At 43.2% G+C, this 19,758-nt stretch overlaps 1 protein-coding gene across 1 annotated transcript in view; it reads left to right on the top strand.

Annotated features, from left to right (window-relative positions):
- The window catches only part of LOC136991346 (obscurin-like), a 153,138-nt gene that overhangs the window by 114,396 nt on the left and 18,984 nt on the right, over nucleotides 1–19,758 (top strand). Inside the window, exons 82-90 of the mRNA XM_067292213.1 lie at nucleotides 10,646–10,903; nucleotides 12,846–12,969; nucleotides 13,275–13,408; nucleotides 13,753–13,865; nucleotides 16,102–16,270; nucleotides 16,754–16,835; nucleotides 17,655–17,855; nucleotides 18,459–18,519; nucleotides 19,584–19,661. Of these exons, the coding sequence (XP_067148314.1) occupies nucleotides 10,646–10,903; nucleotides 12,846–12,969; nucleotides 13,275–13,408; nucleotides 13,753–13,865; nucleotides 16,102–16,270; nucleotides 16,754–16,835; nucleotides 17,655–17,855; nucleotides 18,459–18,519; nucleotides 19,584–19,661 (1,220 nt within the window). The remainder of the gene's footprint in view (nucleotides 1–10,645; nucleotides 10,904–12,845; nucleotides 12,970–13,274; nucleotides 13,409–13,752; nucleotides 13,866–16,101; nucleotides 16,271–16,753; nucleotides 16,836–17,654; nucleotides 17,856–18,458; nucleotides 18,520–19,583; nucleotides 19,662–19,758) is intronic.

The raw sequence follows: 19,758 nt of genomic DNA, 5'->3' as shown, positions 1-19,758 counted from the left end.
GAGTCGCATAAGAGCTCGAGAAAGGCAGGACCTGTCCCAGTCTTGAAAGGAAGCTGCTTCTGAGCTCTGCCCGCTCAAAAGATGCACAAATACAACGAATATCTCATAGCTTACGATTATTTCCTCCTGCTTCCTGTTTTAAATTCTTAAGAAAAGCCTTTTATGATGAAGCAGGAGGAAGTTTAATAATGTTGCGCATTTCTCCTCTCTGTGGGTCTATATTTCTAATATGAAGTATCATCCTGGTAGCGACTTGGGATTTTTGGATACTTTCAGCCTGGTTTATGTTGGGTGCCTGTAATATATAAAGATAAATCAGAGCAAAATGAGTACTTTCTCAGTCATATGTAGACCAGAAGCTAATCGGCCATTGAAATCTTACAGTATCTTTTTAAGTATCATAAATAAATACGTAGTAGAATTGTTTTATGTGCTGGAAGGGGGACATTGTCTTTCCATGTTAGGCCTCCAAGCAGAGCTATACAGACCACATCCTAATGGTGAAAGGTGCTTATGCAATGATATTTTGGGGAGACACATTCCCACAAGAGTCATAACTTTGCTACAACCACTTCTCGACTTTGACATGATTCTGATAGTTGACTGTTTTTTAAATTTTTTTAACCTTTGTTAAGTGATGAGGAGGATGCGTGAAATGACAGCTGAGATATGTTTAAGCAACGGCTCTACCTTTCATCTCTTACTATTTTTTATGATGGTTATTAGTTATTATCTGTGCCCTTTGCCCATTTTGAGCTAACAGTCTATAAGAACACGTCCCTCCTCCTAGCAGCCCCGAGGGAGGTTGGTACATTTATGAGTAGGATCACAAAACAACAGAAATTCGCCTCCTTTTGCTCTGGGGTCATGAACTCAGTAGAGTGGACCTCAGCTTGAAGTGGGACAGTGATGGGATACAGTTTGGGAACGAGTGTGAAAGGGCACATTTCAGCTCTCCTTCAAATGAAGCAAGCTGAGCAACAGAAGCAGCTTTGAAACTTTACCAGCAGAGTATAAATTCATGAATAATTTAGAGACGGGGGTGACCAAAGTCTAGATATGCAAATCCTAGACCTTAGGAACACACCAAAAAAGCATTTTAACCTTGCAACGTAAAACAAAGTCTTTAGTGCAGCTATATTCTCATCTTTTTCAGCAGTGATTTACTCTCATGTAATTCAAAATGGCACCATGGTAGTTATAAAGGCTGTAAAAAAGCCTTCAAGCCTTAAAGCTCTGTAGCAGTCAGACAGCAGACAAGCCCAACGTGGGCTGGAGGAGTAGAAAAGTGCTGATAACTTGGAGGAAAGAGTGAAGCAGTAGCAGTTCTGGGAAGGGAGTGCTCTGGATTAAAGATAGTCTCACCGTAGCTGATCCAGTCCTGGACTTTACTGCATCCTCAAAGGGATGGATTGACAGTGAAAAGAAGTCTGGTCTCCATAGGAGAAGACAATACCAAGCTGGGTCTAGTCTCCAAAGATGAGAATGATAAATGAGAAAGGTTACAAGATCTCTAAGACAATTTGTCTTCCAGCCTGGTTAGACAATGGCAAGAGGACAAAGAGGTTGTCCTTTCACAAGGACTCTTTCCACCCTGCCCTGTAGCTCTGCTCTGGAGCCAAAGCAGAGGTGGCTGGAGAGCAGAGCTCTTGGCTTTCAGTGGCAGAGTGGTCAGACTAGAGCATGAGGTTGATGAGGAAACGGAGAGAAAGAGAGGAATGAAAAAGCAGCTATTTTGATTCGTAAATGTTCCTTCTTGATTCAGGCCACTGTCTTTTTATCCTTTAGTTATTCCACTTTTTTTATTCTCTGTGGCTTAGAGTTAGAAGCAGAATCTCAACACAGAAACAAAATTGGCTTTACCTGTTATTTTCACTGAACCAATTACCTCTGCTGTAGAGCATCCGCTTCCATCTACGTCCAAAGCAAATACCATCTTTCCCTTTGACTTTTTCTGTGAAAAAAACATTGAAAAATCTGTATGAAAACCTGTGTGTTAAACATGTAAATTAAGATTAGTGTAGTCTGGGTTCACAGACGTTCCTGTCCCCAAATTTTAAAGCCGTTTAATGCAGTTTCATCTCTAGCTCACTTAAAGTCCCAGCTTGTCCTGGGATGGGAGCAGAAGTTGTGTATATCTATACAGGGATGCTGAGAAATCCCAGCTGCTTTGGATACCCCCAGAAATCTAAAGAAAGACCAACAGAATTATTCTGAGAAATAGTTATCATGCATATCAGACCAATCTGGTGCTCCCGTATCAATTGCTGGTAGCAGGATCAGGCTGTGTCTGCAATAACAATATTATGGCAAGTAAGAACAGGTACATTTTGGCATGGGTGACTTCTGCAGGAAAATCTTCTAACTCTCTTTTCCTGGCTTCCACAAATGCTTAATGCCCTTTTAATATAACTGTTCTGTGTGTGAAAATGCAGTTCTCTGCTTCTCAGAAACACAGATAATACTTCCTCTCAAAATACTCGTTTTAATCAATAAAATAGAAATATAGATAGATACATTTATTAAAAAAGAGGGGTAAGCTACTGACCCTTCTGAAATAAAGGGCATTTTGCCATTAAGTTGGATAAAACAGGGGTTTTAGCCAAGAAGACTCAGGAAAAGATTAAACTCCTTGAGTGTTGAAGATCTTCGGGTGAAACTGCTATATGGGTCCGAAGTAGCATAGCAAATGGTCAACACAGGCAAATGATATATAGCAGCATCCAGAAGAACATTTCCCAGCTGGACATACTCATGGTGTGTCCATGCACTCAAGGAGGCTAGTGGCACTTGGATCCATGTGGGAGGAATGGCTTTGAGGTTTTGCCTGATTCAGAAAGTAAGCTGGAGATGGGCATGTGGGTGTGCGTGTGGGTGTGCGTGTGGGTGTGTACCCCTTCCAAAATGACACGCTCTTCACAACAAGCTGAAGTGCTTACAAAACTAACACCACTGTAGTGCCTTGATCAACCATGGCATGTGCTGACACGGAGTGTGGCTCCCAGAAAAGTCTTGTCTTCCTGCCAACTCCATTTCAACCATTTCTGTCATCAGAGAGGAAACAATAACCACTGTGGTGAAGAGCCCAAGACAAAAGGGAAGGGTTTCTCCTGCACGTCCTTCTTCAGGTTATTCGCCTTCCCGCTCACCAAGAGCGGAGCCAACTCCAGAACCAGTTTATGTTTCAAAGATCAGACAGCCAGTCCACAGACACGAGCAGGAGGCAACGCCAAAGTCTGCTGTCCCCGTGCTTTTTGTAACAGAACCAGAGGACAGGCAAGGAGCAGCAGCTAGAGATATCGTCATAGAGACCCAGGTGGAAGAGCAAAAGCCCAAATGGGTTGAAGTCGAAGAAATAATTGAATTCAAGATGAAAAAATCACCAAAACCTATGAGGAGAAGAGGGTCTTCCCCAGCAAAACAAGAAAAAGATGACTCGGGGGTGTTAACATTCACTTTTCCCAGCTCTAGGCCTAGGCGTTCCCCAGAAGATGATCCAAACACAAACAACTCCAACAATAAATTAGTGGAACAGCCAAAATCTTCTTTGCCCAAAGACAGTCTCTCTGATGTTGATATCCAGCCCCTGGCATATGCAACCGATCAGGAAGGACCTCCAGTCAGCAGTGAAGACAGGAGTTCTCCGTGTGGATCTGAACAGCTAGGAAGCAATTCATTTATCGATTATGGAACTGAAGGAAGGGGATACACTCAGGAAACAAGTGCTAACTATGTTTCAGAAGTCACTTCCCCGTTGCTTGCCTGTGGGGGTGAGCCTTTGGTCTTCAGTTTTGAGACAGCTGCTGCAGACAAGCCTGAACTTCTGTTCTCACCAATGAGTGCAGAGGTTAAAGAAGAGGCAGACGAATTAGACGCGTCTTGGCCTGCTGGAGAAGAGGTACCAGAAGTAACGCAAGATATGCTTCCGGAAGAGGATAATGTCATTATAGTTGATGAACCAGAGGAACTACAGACAGATGACATTAGCACTCGGGACCGCAAAATCCTAACCCACAATGGAAAAGTACTAACTTTGGAGGATCTTGAAGATTATGTTCCTGAAGAAGGTGAGACCTATGGGTGTGATGATCAGAGCCATATGGCAGACAAACCCTGCGAAATCTCTGTGCTCCAGACAGAGATTAATGAGCCAACGATTGGGAAGCCAGTGCTGCTGAATCTGGGGAGACGTGTTGTTTCCAAGCCAAGGCAGAGATTTTTCAGCAAGTTTGAGGAGCACGTTCCGGGAGGCGTGTTTGTGTCAGCCTCCAGAGTAACTGGCGTGCAGTCTGTAGGCCCCTCAAACATCTCTTTCCACGTCAGCGATACCTGCATGGCAGCGACGCCTGGAGCGCATGCAGCAGCAGCAGCAGCAGCGGCTCCTGGTCCCTCCTTCACAGTGAAACCGTCATTCTGCACCGAAGTCCAGCTCTCGGCAGACAACGGGCAGTCAAGCTTTAAAACTGAAGTTTCCACAAGAACCCTCAGCTATGGGACGATTGGCGAGCCTGTTACGTTGCATATCAGCACAGAAGACCTCTCCCAGAGCTGAACAGATACAAGCATAATTTTAAAAACAAAAGAAAGCAGCATTTAAAAAAAAAAAAAGAAAAGAAAAAGAAAATGTTCTAGGTGAAGGGAATTGGTGGTGAGGATTGCAAGGAAACATGTGCGAGGCAATACCTTTGAGAAAATGTATTTAAATATGACATGTAGAGCTTTTCCAGTCTTAAAGGGAACATGTGTGTCAGATCAGTTTATAATTTTAAAAGCTTTGATCAAGGTGAACATATATCATTCCATAGTGAAACAGTGATGGTAGGTTTAGGAAAAGCCTGATTCTCCTGCCTGTGACGAAAATATAAATGACAGTTTTGTCCATGAACTTAAAAATGATTTAAAGTGCTAATTTGTAAATTATGGTGTAGCAAGAAGGTGAAAGTATCTAAGCTTTTCAACATCTTTCAGCAGCCAGGGTGGGAGAAGTGTTTTCACCTAAAGCAATCTCCCGTCACTGTGTATGCCAGAAGGTCATGAAGCTTCACACTGCTTTGACTTTACTGTACACTTTTGACACCAATTAGCTCTACCAAAAATTCCTTCATAAACCTTTCAACATGCACAGTCTGGTTAAAATTATTCTAAACTTCTACTGCAGAATGAACATAGAGAAAATACTGCGTTTACTAGGAATGTAAAGGGCTGCTCAAACCTTTTGGTTGAAATCCTGATTTGACTGAAGTCAGTGGTCAAAGTCCCACTGACTTGAGGAAGACAAGGATTTCACTACTCTTTTCCAATTTAAGTAAAAAAAAAAAAAAAAAAAAAAAGCTTTTTAAAATTACTCCTATTTTCAAGTCCACTTCCTAGTTGTCTAAAGATAGAGGTTTCATTATTCTGCATTTGAGCATTGTGGATTTATAAACCGTACCTGTTAAGATACAGATTTGCCTAATGTGCGCCAAAAGGCTAAAGGACAGCACAAAATGCTTACTGCATCTATAATCAGAAGCTAATACACATAAAGAATGACAAATGTGGTCTTTGTGATGAAACATTAGAAGGATAAACCAGAGTATTTGATCTCCTGTACATGCCAGTGGTTAAACGGTACTGTTAACGGTTTGATGGTTAATGTCTCCTAAATTTGCTAAAAGGAATCTGCCACTGAGCTACAGCAAAATACAGGAGCACAAAGACAATAAAAAAAGAAAAAGAAAGAAGAGAGAACTTTACCACAAATATCTGGTTGAAAAATACACCTGGTTGTAACGTTATAATGAATTGGGCTGCTTGGAAGCACTGCCAGTTGCAATTGCATCGTATTACTGTAGCCATGTGTGTTTAGCTGTGTCGTAGAGGTCGCCCCTCCCGCGCTGGGTTGAGTTGTCTTGGAGCTTTGCCACGGGAGTGCCAAATGCACGGGGAAGGCTAGGAATATGGTTAAGAACACGGTCCTTCAAGGGACTGAATGCCACTGAGATATGCTGAGCATGGCCCATTCCTGTTGGCTTCACCGAAAACGGGTGTTGCACAGACCTTCCAAAAGTCGCTCAGTCCTGGAAAGAAATGGGCTCATAGGTCCTAGTATTGGCTCATAGGCCCAGCCAAATATTGGTTGAAGTCAGCTGGAGTTTGTCATTGCTCTCAACAGGAGCAAGCGCTGGCCCTGTCTATCTGACGGAGGTATGAGGCGAGAAGTCCAACGTCTTTTCCCAGCTGAGCTGTGTGCAACAAATGTTTTCTTTTGGAAGGTGCAGGAAAACCAGAAATGCTCAGGCACGGTTGAATTTCTAACTAGCCTGAAGGGGTTTGAGTGAGTTTTTGCCTTGGAAATGTTGGTGTGTGATGGTCTGTCTCGGTGTTTCCCAGCTAGGTAATATCGTGAAACTTGTTCTAGAGTCCTCCAGGGGATATTGCCCCTAACGGGGATTGAATTTAAGAAAGGTGCTTGTAGAAAAGAATACTTTTTTTTTTTTCCCCTCTCTCCTGTGGCTGCACCTTGATTGTGTGGTGACTGAAATGAATGCATTAATTTTGCAGCCTTTTTCATTGCAATATCTGGACAGAATATTATGTGTAATAACATGTGCACTACCCTCATGATACAGGACACTTTTCCAGTGATTACATGTGGTGAAAGAAATCAAGCCTCTTTAGTGTTACTCTTCTGTTTTTGATAGCAACTCTTTGGTTTATACTGTTCATTTTATAATTAAGCAATACAATGGATATATATTAGTGCTTTTTCATATATTGCACTGTATATTGGAAAGTAGCAGACATACAACACGGAAATCCCTTTGAAACTGAAAATATTTCTTTCTTATTGGGACTGATTCTGATCTCAGGTATTCCATTATCAATCCCGAATAATTCCACAGGACTAAGTGGATTTGATTCAGATTTACATAGATGCTGCTGAGAAAAGAATTTGTCCTTTAATAGTCTTTAAAAATAGAATATTCATCCATAAGGCTGATCCAGATGTATAAAGGAATGTAGAGGTTTCCTCCTGATCTGATTGATGCTCATTTTTTGTTTTTTTGTTGTTTTTTGTTTTTAAAACAAGCTGGAAAATTGTAGTTCAGATGTCATAGAAGAAATAACTATATTTCAATTCATCAGTCCAAAGCAATTAACATCTGTTTACATTTTCTTTTGAAATTTAAGCAAAAGAGAATTAATTTAAAGGAATTTTTAAAATCCTGTGCAAGCCTGTTCAAAACCTGAAAGGTTTATGAAAAGTCTCTTACATTTATTTTCAAAATATTTTCCTAGAGGTTAATAATTATGCTTGTAAGTGATTAAACTGTGTAGATAACTAATGAGATGTGTGGGAATTTATTTCGTGTAGATGAAAACATACAGTTGTATTAAAAATTTTAATACAAAGAATGTTTTACTGTAATTCCTGCAGATAAATTAAAGAAGTGGAAAGCTCGGTTGGCTTGAGATACAAAACAGCAGGACAAAAAAATCTGAATGCAAGATCTGTTAGCTGCTGACTTAATATCAATAAATGTTCTGTATCACCGGGTTTCTGTGTTTTTGTTTATTAACGGCACTCAGTGCTCCACCAGCTAGTCCACTTCTCCCATTGACTTCAGCAGGAGTTGGGTTGCAACCCAAGAACGTGACTCTAGGTGGGCTCTAGCTGCAGTTTTTAGGGACAGTTTCAGAAGCGTTGAAGCAAAAGAACCTATTTTTAGGGATGCTTCCAACTCAGATTTCAGACTGGATAATTTTGAGCAATGCTCATCCCCTTGCATGCTTCTTCAAGGTTGAACTGGAACTTCAAAACATGTGTCGGTGTTGTGTTCCTGATTTTTGGCCTGAGAGAGAGCGCGGGCCGAAAGATTCCCATATAACATTTTGGAACCGGGAAAATACCTGTCTGCCATGGGTGTGTCCTCACCGCAGCGTTAGTTTGACTTAACCTCAGCTCAAATTCAAACTCCTCATTTTGGTAGCTTGATTCTGTGTGCCATCACTAAACAGGGAGGAAAGGGGCTGGATGAGCAGCATGGAGGAGCTCTGAATGCCGCAGTAGCTCACGAGCCAGAAGTGTTGGAGAACCTCTGCCTCAGCAGTCCTCTTAACTTGAGCTTAAAGCACCACTGGTTCGACCTAGAGGTGCACGCGTGTGACGCAGGGTTGACTTTGAACGAAGCTGTGCTAGCCCCGCGGCCACCACATGTTAACAACTGTCAGGGTCATCCTGCAGGCTCGCATCTATTCCATGTAAAACATCATTGCCCAGTTCTGGTCACGTTATACCTGTTTGCCCAGGGGATGAAGGGTGAGTATATTCATTTGCAAAAAGAGCGTTTAATTGATTTGACCATGATACCATAATTAAATTAAGCCTGGTTAAACTGAAATATATTTTCTCCCCAAGAGATACTAAGAGTGCTTCCTTTATTTCCAAATAGTTCACTTATTGGCAGCTGCCCAGCTCATAGGACAGCACCAGGTGGTGGCAATTGCAGCAGGAACATCAAGGAATCGCAAGATTTATCTAGAGAAATATTTAAGCATCTTCCATCCAGATCAGTGCTGATGAACAATGACGGGCTGGTGGGACATGGAGTGAGCAAGACTTGCTTCTTCCCTCAACAAACCCGGAACTGAAATCTTGCTCATGGGAAGGATATTAAAAACAAAAATCCAGTGAGATGTCTTCAAAGGGGGCTGATGCAAATGCAGGCTTCAACTTTCGCCTGCTGAGGTCTGTCACGAGAATTTATTTTCTCAAGGATGGGAAAGGAGCAGAATCAAAACAGCTACAGGACTTTCCTCTGTGTGAATGACATCAAACAAGTCAGGGCCAAACCTAAAATCAGGTGAAGGCTGAGGGAATCAAGCCCATTTTTGAGGCAGAATTTCTTTTGTTTTTTCATTTCGAGCTTTCCTTTGCTCTGACAAATCCTGCCAAGGAAGAACATCTGATTTTTTGTCTTTATTAAAAAATCCCAACTTCAGGGAAGATGTCTGAGCCTCTCACAGGGTAAGGATGGACAAACTTAGGAAAAATAAAAAACAAGGAGAAGCACATGTTTTCTGAGATAGTTCTGTGTAGGTTTGGACTTGCAGTATAGTCATCATGGCTATTTGCCGCTAATTATCATTGCTCCTAACAGCTGGAAACTCACTTTATGGGCATTTCAGTGGACATCTGCAAAGTGGGAATTTCCTCATTTGTATGCAAGTGCTCTTATTTTTTCTGTCAGCATGATACCTGCTAACTCTCCTTGCGAATTGGCTCAAAAGGTTGCAGAGCTGGGCCTTTTGGCACATGCTCAACCCTGGGGCAAGGGATTTTATAGGCTGCCAAAAAAACAATCAGAATGCTATTTTACTACCCACGGGGGTAGTATTTGTTTCTTATTCCTATGGGAAACATTTTTAAAATACTGAAGGTTTAGGCACCAAAACAGGGTGTTTTAAAATGGAGCTTTTTAGCCAGTTTTGTCGTGGCCCAAATTATGGTTTGGGTTGGCACTCTTGCTTTGCAAGCCACATCAGGGACATGAGGAAAAGTCTTAATCTGGCACAGATTTTGTCTATCTTGATAAGTAGTTGAGGATATTGCTAGATATTGTCTGTGCCTTTGTTGTACCTTGTCGAGATTAGTGGAAAGAGTCTTGGGCAGGAGATTGTACTAGATTACCTCTTGAGGTCCTTTCCAATCCAAATTATCCTATCCTATCCTATCCTATCCTATCCTCTCCTCTCCTGCCAGCGCTGACTGGGAATGAAACCATGTTATTTGTCTACGGGGTAGTTGTTCTGCAAGGACATGAGCTTGAGAAGCCATTTATATGTATGAAAAGCTTTTGTCTTCTCTCTGCCCTCAAGACTTTGAGTTGTCTTGAGGTCGGAGTTGCGTCTTGTAATGCTTCTCTGTGTACAACCTCTGTACATTACTTCATTTGTACCCACCAGCTGACCTAGCCTCTACAGTGCCTTGCAGTGGCACAGTCCTGTACAAATATTTAAATTTCAGCTAGTTTCCAGTGCAGGGCCCAGCAAATCTGGTATTGCAAAGTAGGACAAATAATACATTATTCTGTAAGTGGTAGCTTCACGGTCTCTTCTGCCGTCCTCTCAGGTTTATAAGCTCATTATCAGCCCTGTCATCCTTCCCCCTCCCTTCTCCAGAAGCGCTGGTCAGTCTGGTACCTGCTCACTCCTCCTTCCCCTTCTCTGCAGGAATAACATCGTTCTTGCACATAAGGCTCCGTATCGGCACAACAGGGCGCAGCTGGGTTCATCTCGCTGGTCTTAAGAGAGGTGTTTTTGTCAGAGCAGCCCACGTAGAGTTGAGCTTGGAGCTGGCCTCCTTCGTTCGTTGTTACCGCCCATGTTCTGCAGGTCATCTGATGGGAGGCTGAGTGTGTGCGCAGTGCGGTGCAGTGATTGCAGCATGGTGAGAAACGTCTGCCAGGAGCTCGGTGTGCCGAGCTCCTTATTGCGAGTCCTAGCTAGGGTCCCTCCTGCTGGGATTTCGGCATCAACTCCCTGCTCTAGGGCTGGGGAGAAGGACGCAACTGCAAATGTCTCCTTTGGTTGTGGTGGGTGGGGTGACACTGATACGTTCCTTTTACCTTGAAGAGAGAAAAGCTGTTCTTCTTGTCTATAGGAGAGACTTCCCCACAGTCAGAGACGGAGACTTCTGTCCAGGCCTCACTTGAACGCGCCGATAAGGAGATCAAGACGGCTCTAAGGAAGCTTGTGGATTCAGCGTCACTGCTTGTGACTCTTCCGCCAGGCGCGAGAGGAGGAGCTGGTGGTCTCGGCCTTCTCGAGTCCGTGCCTTCTGCCTGCTCAGAAAGGGGAACTGGGCCTCCTCTGATAGCTCACGAAGCCAGTACCCAAACCCAAATTGCTGCAGGGCATGGTAGGTCTGGAATTAAGTGGGAAAATGTCCTATGGAAGTCAAGAGAGACAAAATTGCTGAACTCACCAATAATGATTTTTTCCTAAGTTTTTTTGTTTCTTTGTATTCTGAATAGTTGCAGGTTAAGAGAGAACATTCAGACACCACGACGCATGGGGCTATAGGCTGGGGACACAAGCTTGGCTTCATATCTAAGCGTAGTTTTTAGTCTGCCACCTCTCCAAAGTGGAGGCATAGAGGATTTTTCCAGTTCTGGACTTGTTTTAATGTTTTGAGGGTATTTTTTTTCCATTGCAATTTCAGAAGTTATTTGGTTTTGGATTTGCTGAGATGGGGGAAGGAAGGTTGCTTCTTTTTTCCTTTTCTATCTCTCTTTCTCTCTCTCTTTTTATTTATTCATTTATTTTTTTTTTAACTCTTTGCCATTAGCAAGCTGGAAATTTCTTTAACACCCCCTTACCGGCTGCTGTGGATTTTCTAGGATCTTGGGCATGACAACTTCACTTGCGTTTCACTGGCACTGGAGACTTAATAGATTACTCAGCAGTTGCCCTGTGATTAAAACCAATGCTGTGCGTGATTACGTCTTGCTAGGAGAATCTGGCTTTCATGCGTGCGTTGTTTTTAAAAATATGAGTGGGCTGCAGTCCTTCTTCTGCTTCTCCTTATGCTTGCTGCCATAACAACTTGTCTGAGTGGTCGCTGTGTCAAGTCAGAATAACTGTCCTTAAACCAGTGTGACCTAAAAAGGACACTGTCAAGCAGCCTTCAGCCTGCAGACTCCAGATGCTGTTTAAAAAAATGGGATCTTTTTGTCTAAAACTTAACAAGAAAAGATGGATTTCATGGAATCAGACCCCAAAATCCAACATGAGAAATGAATGGGCTTTAAAGCCTCTTCTCCTTTTTAGGGGAAAATTATCCATGAAAATAACCTCTGGTAAAGCAGGATGACTCAAAAATCATCAGAAGCAGATGCCAAATAGGACAGATTATTTACTTAGCTGTAACTAAAGAAACGATGGAGCAGTGAATAGCAAATGGAATAGTTTTTCAGTCCTTTAAACAATTGAAGGTGTTATTAACATGGGGAATTATTTTAATAAATTGGAGACTTGACAGCTGTCCCTTTTATCACGCACTTTGATTAAAAAAGAGGCAAATATTTCAACAGTGCTGGCTATAGGAAAGCACAAGTACGTTTCCTATCCACCTGTGCTCTCTGATCCTACCAGTAATGCTGTGAATAACCATGTTTTCCGTCCTGGGAGAGCTGTCCTATGCCGTTCCTGAAAGCTGCTGCTTTTTTTCCAAAACCAGCCATCATTAAACATTCCCAGAGCGCTCCGCCAAAGACCTTTCCTGCTGGGAAGATGGTGTCTCTCAATTTGACATTTGACTCCTCAGATGAAAAAGGGGCTGACGCTCTTTATCCTAGGAGGTAGCTCAAACAGTCAATATCAAAGGACAATTGGTTACTTTTGGAATGGAAGATCAAACCAATTTTTGAGGATGCATCTGGTAAAATAATAATGAAAGAATAAGACTATCTAAACTGCCATCGAGCACTGGGCATTTCATCATATCCACATGGTGGAAGTCAAACACACTTAAATTATCTAGTAAAATGGATGCATTGAATAGACATTTTCCTTTCAGTTATCATGTTTCTTGTTGCGTCCCTATTGGCTGCCTTTCCTATTTGTGCCTGTGTGTGTTTCCTCAAAAAAAAGTTAGTTTTGCCCAGTCACCGGTGTTCCATCATTCAGCGTCTCAGATGTTATTCAATCCCTTTGCTGCATGTTGTCTTCTCAAAAGGGCCAAATCCTCCTCTTAGCTTCAGCGATTGCTCTTGGCTGAAGTCAGATGGACTCGATCGGAGACTGGTTTCAGGTGTGCCTTCATCAGTGACGTGTCTAACTTGCCTTATTTCTGCTGCCAGACAAAGCACGAAGCCAAATTCCAACTGAAGAACCAAGTGCAACAAAACCCAGGCCTGGTCCTTCCCGCAAAGAGACGGCTGCTGGAGCGGAAAGGGCTCAGGAACGCACAGTTCCCATCACCAGGTAAATACAGATCCTGCACACAGATTTCTGAACACGGCAGACTTTGTCATAAGAGAAACAAGTTCTAGCTAAGGAAGTAGGTGGTGACTCAAAGTGATTCTTGTGGGTTTAGTGGAATCCTTAGAGTCCTGTTAACTTGTGTGTCGTGCAAGAAGGATGGAAAAAGTTGGGGAGAAATTAATTCCCCAAACAAAATCTTCTTGTATTAAGTTTAAGTAAATAATGGTAAACTTGAGAGTCTATTCCTATATCTCCGTAGTTGTGTGTGACTGTGTAATGATATTTACTCTTGGTCTTCATGAAAGAACATCACCAGCCACGGAGGCAGGAGACTGGTATAGAAGAGAAGGAGATGTGGTCTGGGATGTGCACAGTGAAGTTTATATTGAGACCACGGAAAGAACTCGTGTGTATAAGAGTGAGGAGAAGACCCCAACAAGTAAGGAACAACCTTGTTTTCCTCTCCCTGATCCCATGATTGTCCCGTTGTCTTCTCCTTCGGTGATATCTCTCGGTGTCTGTTTTCTGAAGTACTTGTATTTCTCGAGCAGTAACTATTAAACAAAAAATAACGCATAAGCCAGCAAACAGGAGGGCTAAAGGTAATGCCAGTGAAAATAAACCCATATATGATGCTGTGATATCTCTTGATTTGACATTCAACCAATGTCACATCCTAAATGGCCAGTCCTGGAAATCCCATTTGAGCAACTCAGCTTTCATCAGCAGACCATGAATAAATTTATGGTATCGTGATGGCCGCAAACCCTTGTGTCTCACCAGGTGCACCCTACATGCAAGTGACAATCGAGGATGTGCAGGTGAATTCTGGGGAGCCTGCCAAATTTCAGGCAGTTATTGAAGGAAACCCTCAGCCTACTGTTTTGTGGTTTAAGGTAAGTAAGTGAAGATGTTTCCCTGACAGGGAATAAGGACCACAGAAAGGATTACAGAGCAGTATTTTTGTGGGGAATTTCTTTTATTCTTTTATCCTATGCCTCTTACACTGATTCGGGGTCACGTCTATAGACTGTGATACAGAGATTGTCAAATCAGCTTCAGCTGTCTCTGGGACCCGCAAATGCCTGTTGGGTGTTGGAGATATTTTTTCTACCTTCTCTTTCATGTTATCACAGAATAGTTGAGGTTCAAAGGAACCTCTGGAAATCGTCTAGTCCAACCCCACGGCTCAAGAGCTAGAGCAGGTTGCCCAGGACTCTGTCCAGTTGGGTTTTGAATATCTTCAAGGATGGAGAATCCAGAACTTCTCTGGACAATCTTTTCCAATGTTCAACCACCCCCACAGTAAAGAAAGTGTTTTTTTCTTATGTTCAGACAGAATTTCCTGTGTTTCAATTTGTGCCCAGGAGTGCCTTTTCATGAGAGGGTGATGTAGGAACAGCTGTACTGGTTCACCGCAACCATGCACCTTGACCTGTGTTGTCTCCAGTGTCACTGTAGCCCCTTCAGCAGGGAGGGGCAACCAAGACGGTTTAGGAGACCAAGATGCGCAGAAAGTGGGATCGGTGGCTGCCGGAGACCCACCAAGATGTGTACTGTAGTTTTGGGGTCAGGGATGGGCTCAAGAACGGTTTGTCAACATGACTTCCACGTACTGTATCTTTTCTATAGCAAGTTAGTAAAAAAACCCAGTGACTAATGACCTTGAGTATCCCATGGAAAGGAAAGAGAAATCATTTATTATTCCTCAGAATACTGATGTGCCCCTGAAGTGAGCAAGCATTTTTCAGTAATGATTGCCTGTAACTCTCCTGTCCAACAAACTGGTTTTGTACACATAAGTTTTATTCCAGTTTTTTCTATCTTCCGTCTGGAAAGTGCAAGGATGAGCTACTCAGAGAAGTAAATAAAATACAAAAAAACCCTTAAAAAACAAACAACAAACCAAGAACCTCCCCCTCACACACGCACACACACACACACGGACAGCTAGGAAAGAATAGCACAAGGCAAGAATATATGATATACCCTCTTAATGCTCTCCCAATCTCTGACATTTTCAGCTCAGAGATATCCTGAACTAGCTGAATTTTATCTATTTACTGACCCACAGTGAAGCTCCCTTCCACATGTTTATGTAGACTCCCCTTGGAGCCACGTAAGCTTCTTGCAAGTACAATCTTCTTTGGCAAAGAGTTCGATCCATCTACAATGTGTTGTGTCCTTCTGGTTGTTCTGTGCATATCTGCCACGAGCTTCACGTGGTGGCCCTTAGTTCTTCCACCAGAAGCAGTTAATCCCTGCCCACTCTCTCCAGGCTATTTGTGATTTTGTAGAGCTCTGTAATATCGTATTGTATCATAGAGCTTCCTTCCAGGCTGAAGAGTCCCAGCTTGCTCCATCAGTCCTCACGTGGAAGCAATTACAGAAAGTGCATTGCCACATCAAGCACCCGTGGCAAACCAAGGATTTACAAGATGATGTTTTCAATCTTATTCTTCATTTCTCCCCTAATAACTTGTAACCTGTGGTATACTTCTGACTACCACCAAGCACTGAGCTGATGTTGCCACGGAGCTACTGTAGCCCAAAATTTTGTTCCAGTGTAATAAGGATCAGCTGTGAGCCCAACATTTCATACGGGAAAATAACGTAGCGTCACTTTACATTTATCTGTATTAAATTTCATCTGGAATTTTATTTCCCACTCAGGCAGTCTAATAGGATCCTTCTGCAAATTGTCATAATCTGCTGTGTAAATTGTGTCATGCACGCCCTCCTTTCAGATCATATATGACTATATTAAGCAGCAGACGAGCCAGCACAAGCTGGAGACCAGGCAGGAGTTAAGCAGATGTTCTTTGGGCTCCCCTGGGCTGACTGCCTCTTGCCTAGGAGAACTGAAGGGAAAACCAGCCCTGGTGATCTCTCCCAAGCCTTTTTCCCTATGAATGGGATGTTAAACAAAAAATGCTAATGAATAGCGTAGAAGCTGAAAAACATTTAGTCGTGGGGGACTTTGTCAGCCAGCGTTTTATTATTGAGGTTTGCTAGCCTAAATGCTTAAAGGGTTTGTGTTTTAGCCCTGCTGGTGTATCTCATTCCTTGAAGAGAAGGAACATCTATTTCTGTCTTGATTTTCAGTGCCAAAATATCATTTCTTTCCCTCAGGGCACTTCCTTGTTGACAGACAGCCACAGGCTCCATCAAGTGAAGGAAGGAACAACATATTTCTTAGTCCTGGACAATGTTGTCTCAGAAGACGGTGGTGTTTATACCTGTGTTGCCAAAAACGCTGGAGGAGAGGTTTTGTGCAAAGCAGAGCTTATTGTACATGAAGGTAACTTAAGTTTTTCAGCTCCATGAGTTGCTTTCAGTGCCATTGCAAAATATATTCCGTTGCAGTCTTTTTCTGGTATGGTATCAACCCTGTATTCCTGCTTGGCATTTGCATGCTACCAACATGGTAGGATCCCGTGAGGGTAAATGGTCTAATGAACTACATCTATGAAGAAATAAGCTGGGTTTTTTTCGAGACTAGATGATGAACTGATGCAATGGACCACAGAAGGGGGGGCCATACTTCCGATGGTGTTCCGCTCTTTAGCATGGCTCTTCTGATGTATGTCAGATGAAGATACAGCCCCAAAGTCCATGTTGGCAGGCTCTTTCATCAAACAGCTACATCTAATTGTGTGCAGAAGCTTAGAGAAGGACCCTGATAATTTTCCCTGCCTTAAGTTGTCCTGTGATAGTTTTGCGCATTATTTGCAAGGCATTGTAATCTGAATATTAATCCTTACCTTTTCTTTCATTGCCAAAGCTAAGAAAGACCAAGCAGCGAAGAAAGTGGCCACCCGGAGAAAGCTCCATTCCCTCTATGAGGTTAAGCAGGAGATCGGAAGGTAAATAATTTTCCAGCTTTATAGCGTCCTTGCAGGGAATATCTAACTGCCCGTCTGAGCTGCTGCTTCGGTACAGAGCAAGTCGCTGTCTAAAGAGTCTGAAAGTAAGGAGGACCCATCCCAGCTTTCTGAGCAGCTTGTGAAACAGTGCTGATGCTATCTAGGCAAAGCAATACCCAAAGGGTACCCAGGGAAGGGTGCCCAAGACATGGACCTTAAGTACTGCCACTGGGAAAACCCAGCAGCTTCCTTGGAATACCTGCATTTGCCTGGTGGGACAGCAGCACCCGTTCCCCACCATAACAGATACCTGGTGGCCTGCACAGATGAGGCCAGCATCTGACCCCTCCTCTGATTTCCAGCCTCAATGGGAATAAACAGCAGCTAGAGCCTGGCAAGACAGCTTCTGTACTCGGGGACAGCCCTGTGACCAGCAGGCTGCCTTATCTGCTGGTACCAAACGTGTTCCAGTGGGTCTCTGGGTTGTGATGGACCCACAGCTGCACCCTTGGGTGATATCAGCGTCACAGCCCCATGGCGACGTACGTACAAGCCCCACGTCCATCCCAAGGATCCAGCAGCAAGCCTGCATGAGCGGGAACAGCTTTTCACTCCGTAGAAGTTGGTTGTTTAGTTTTGGAGGCAGCCAGGAGAGGGCAATATCACCTCGCACAGAGGAAAATCAGCTTGTGATGTTGGAGAGTTTAAGACCTGAGCAGTAGGCAGCCGTCAAAGGCTGGGACCTGGAAAGGTCTGCAGCTGCTGCGCAGAGGGCTTTGAACCAAGCCTGAGCAGGGCTTGTCCTTTGATTTTGCACAGGGGCTGCTTCAGCTTTGTGAAACGAGTTGTGCACAAAGGGAACAGAGTGTCCTGTGCTGCCAAATTCATACCTCTGCGAAGCAAAACGAAGGCTCGAGCACATCAGGAGAGGGATATTCTTGCCCCCCTGTCCCATGATAGAATTACCAGGCTGCTGGATCAGTTTGAAACACGGAAAACCCTGATTTTGATCCTGGAGTTGTATCCTTTTCTGTGCTGCTTTTCTGAGGAGGCTGGGAAGTACTGGGCAGAGCTCGCTGGTAACTAACTGAACAAATAACGATATTTAGTTTTTGCCTGAGGTGAACAAACACCCCGTCTTCCTCCACATTGCAGCATAGCATGGCTCTGTGAGCTCCTCAGGCGTTATGGTCACAGCGGTCACTGAAGTATCATGTTCCAGCAAAAGTCCGGGCACTTGTGTGCACAGTGTGAGTGAGTTGTTAAGCACCAAAGCTCTTTTCTGAAATGTCCGGGAGTGAAGGGCTCTGTCCCAGTGAGATCCAGTCTGGGTGAGCACCGGGGAAAAGCCCATACTCAACAGGTACGTTGTAGCACGTGTCTCATCCCTACCATGCCCTGCCTGTGGGGAGCACCAGTTTAGAGCAGGCCAATGCCATTGCACTTCTGCGAGGACACTTCTGCAATAGAGGCCTTCAGGGATCATGTGCGTGTCGCGCTGCCTGAGATACCTTGTGAATTCTGCTCACTCTTACTTCAAACTGTCTCGGTTGGGTGGAGATGGATGCAAAACACAAGTGAGAATTTAACCGTAGCTGCATTTTCCCTTAATGCCACTGCAAGATGCTCCAGCGAAGAGCTCCTCGACCGTTTGTTCAAGAAGGGTGTTGTCACTGAAGCAGAGGTAATCTTTCTCTCTCCTTTCAAAGTCCCAAATTGGTGGGTACCACCTTGCTTCTCCTTCAGCAAAGAGTAGCTTCCCGCTGCATTTTGACTATCAGGAATATCTTTATGAACCAGTGATAATCTATCAAAACAGGGTCGATATTTAAAATGTATCCCCGGCAGCTTTCATTACTAAGTAGAGTGTCTTCAGGCAGTGACTAGAAACAGCCAGAGGTTTTGAACACCAGCCTTGCATCCAGCCTAACGTAGACTGTACTTGTTCTATCAATATTACCATTTCCTTGCCCTCTGTCAGCTGGAGCTCCTGTATCTTGGCTTTTTTTTGATAATGCTCTGTCCCCTTGTGACTTTACTTGTGTCTGGTCCTTTGCAGTCTCCAAACCAAGGGCTGAGATGGTCGTTTCTAAAGTTTTTCAAGATCCTGTGTGCTCAAAGAGCAAAAGGCTTCACATGGCCCAAGGTCTAGTGGCCAGCTCTCCCATAGTTACTGCTAAAATGGATTTTTCTCAGAAATACTCTGGGAAAATGTCGGTTAACACTATAAAATGTCAAAGCTAGAGGAATGTCAGAGTTGAAGTGAGCTGTGAATCTTCACACCTCGTTCAGGTTTATTTGTATTTGCTCTATGCGTTGTCAAGAAAAATGGGTTTACAACACAGTTTTAAAATGTATTTGCTTTTTAAGTCTGTTTGCCTGATTCATATCAAGCCAGAGATGAGTCTGAAATCTAAAGGTAAGGTTCATCAAAGCTGGGAATTTCTGTATCTCTTTTTAGCATGTTTCTATTTTTTTAAGCAAGGGCTTCCTCATATATAAATGGCTCCAGCAGGATAGTGTGGTTGCACACTGGGCACAGCTTCATTCAGCACGGTAATATTTGGTTCACATTTTATTTCACCTACAAGGGCTAATGTAAGAAGTTCATTCCAATTTTAAAAATATTTCTAGTTCAACCTCTGCTTCCTCACACTTATGAAAGATGGCTGGAATCAGGAACCTTCTTTAATTTTAATTATTTAATTGTTTAATGATTAATTGTTGAATAATTGATTTAATTTTTAGGTCAAATTGTACATCAAGCAAATTTTGGAAGGAATCAAGTACCTTCATGACAACAACATCCTTCATTTGGACATTAAGGTAATGTGCAGCGGCACGTCTAGTTTATAGCAGCCACTCAGTCAGGGAACGTGTGTTCTTTATTTGAATTATTCTTATTTACAACATAAAAGATTGC

The sequence above is a fragment of the Apteryx mantelli genome, chromosome 2, assembly GCF_036417845.1.
Source record: "Apteryx mantelli isolate bAptMan1 chromosome 2, bAptMan1.hap1, whole genome shotgun sequence".
NCBI classification, from domain to species: Eukaryota; Metazoa; Chordata; class Aves; order Apterygiformes; family Apterygidae; genus Apteryx; species Apteryx mantelli.
Note: the sequence above shows the minus strand (reverse complement) of the source record. Positions and strands in the feature narration are given on the sequence as shown.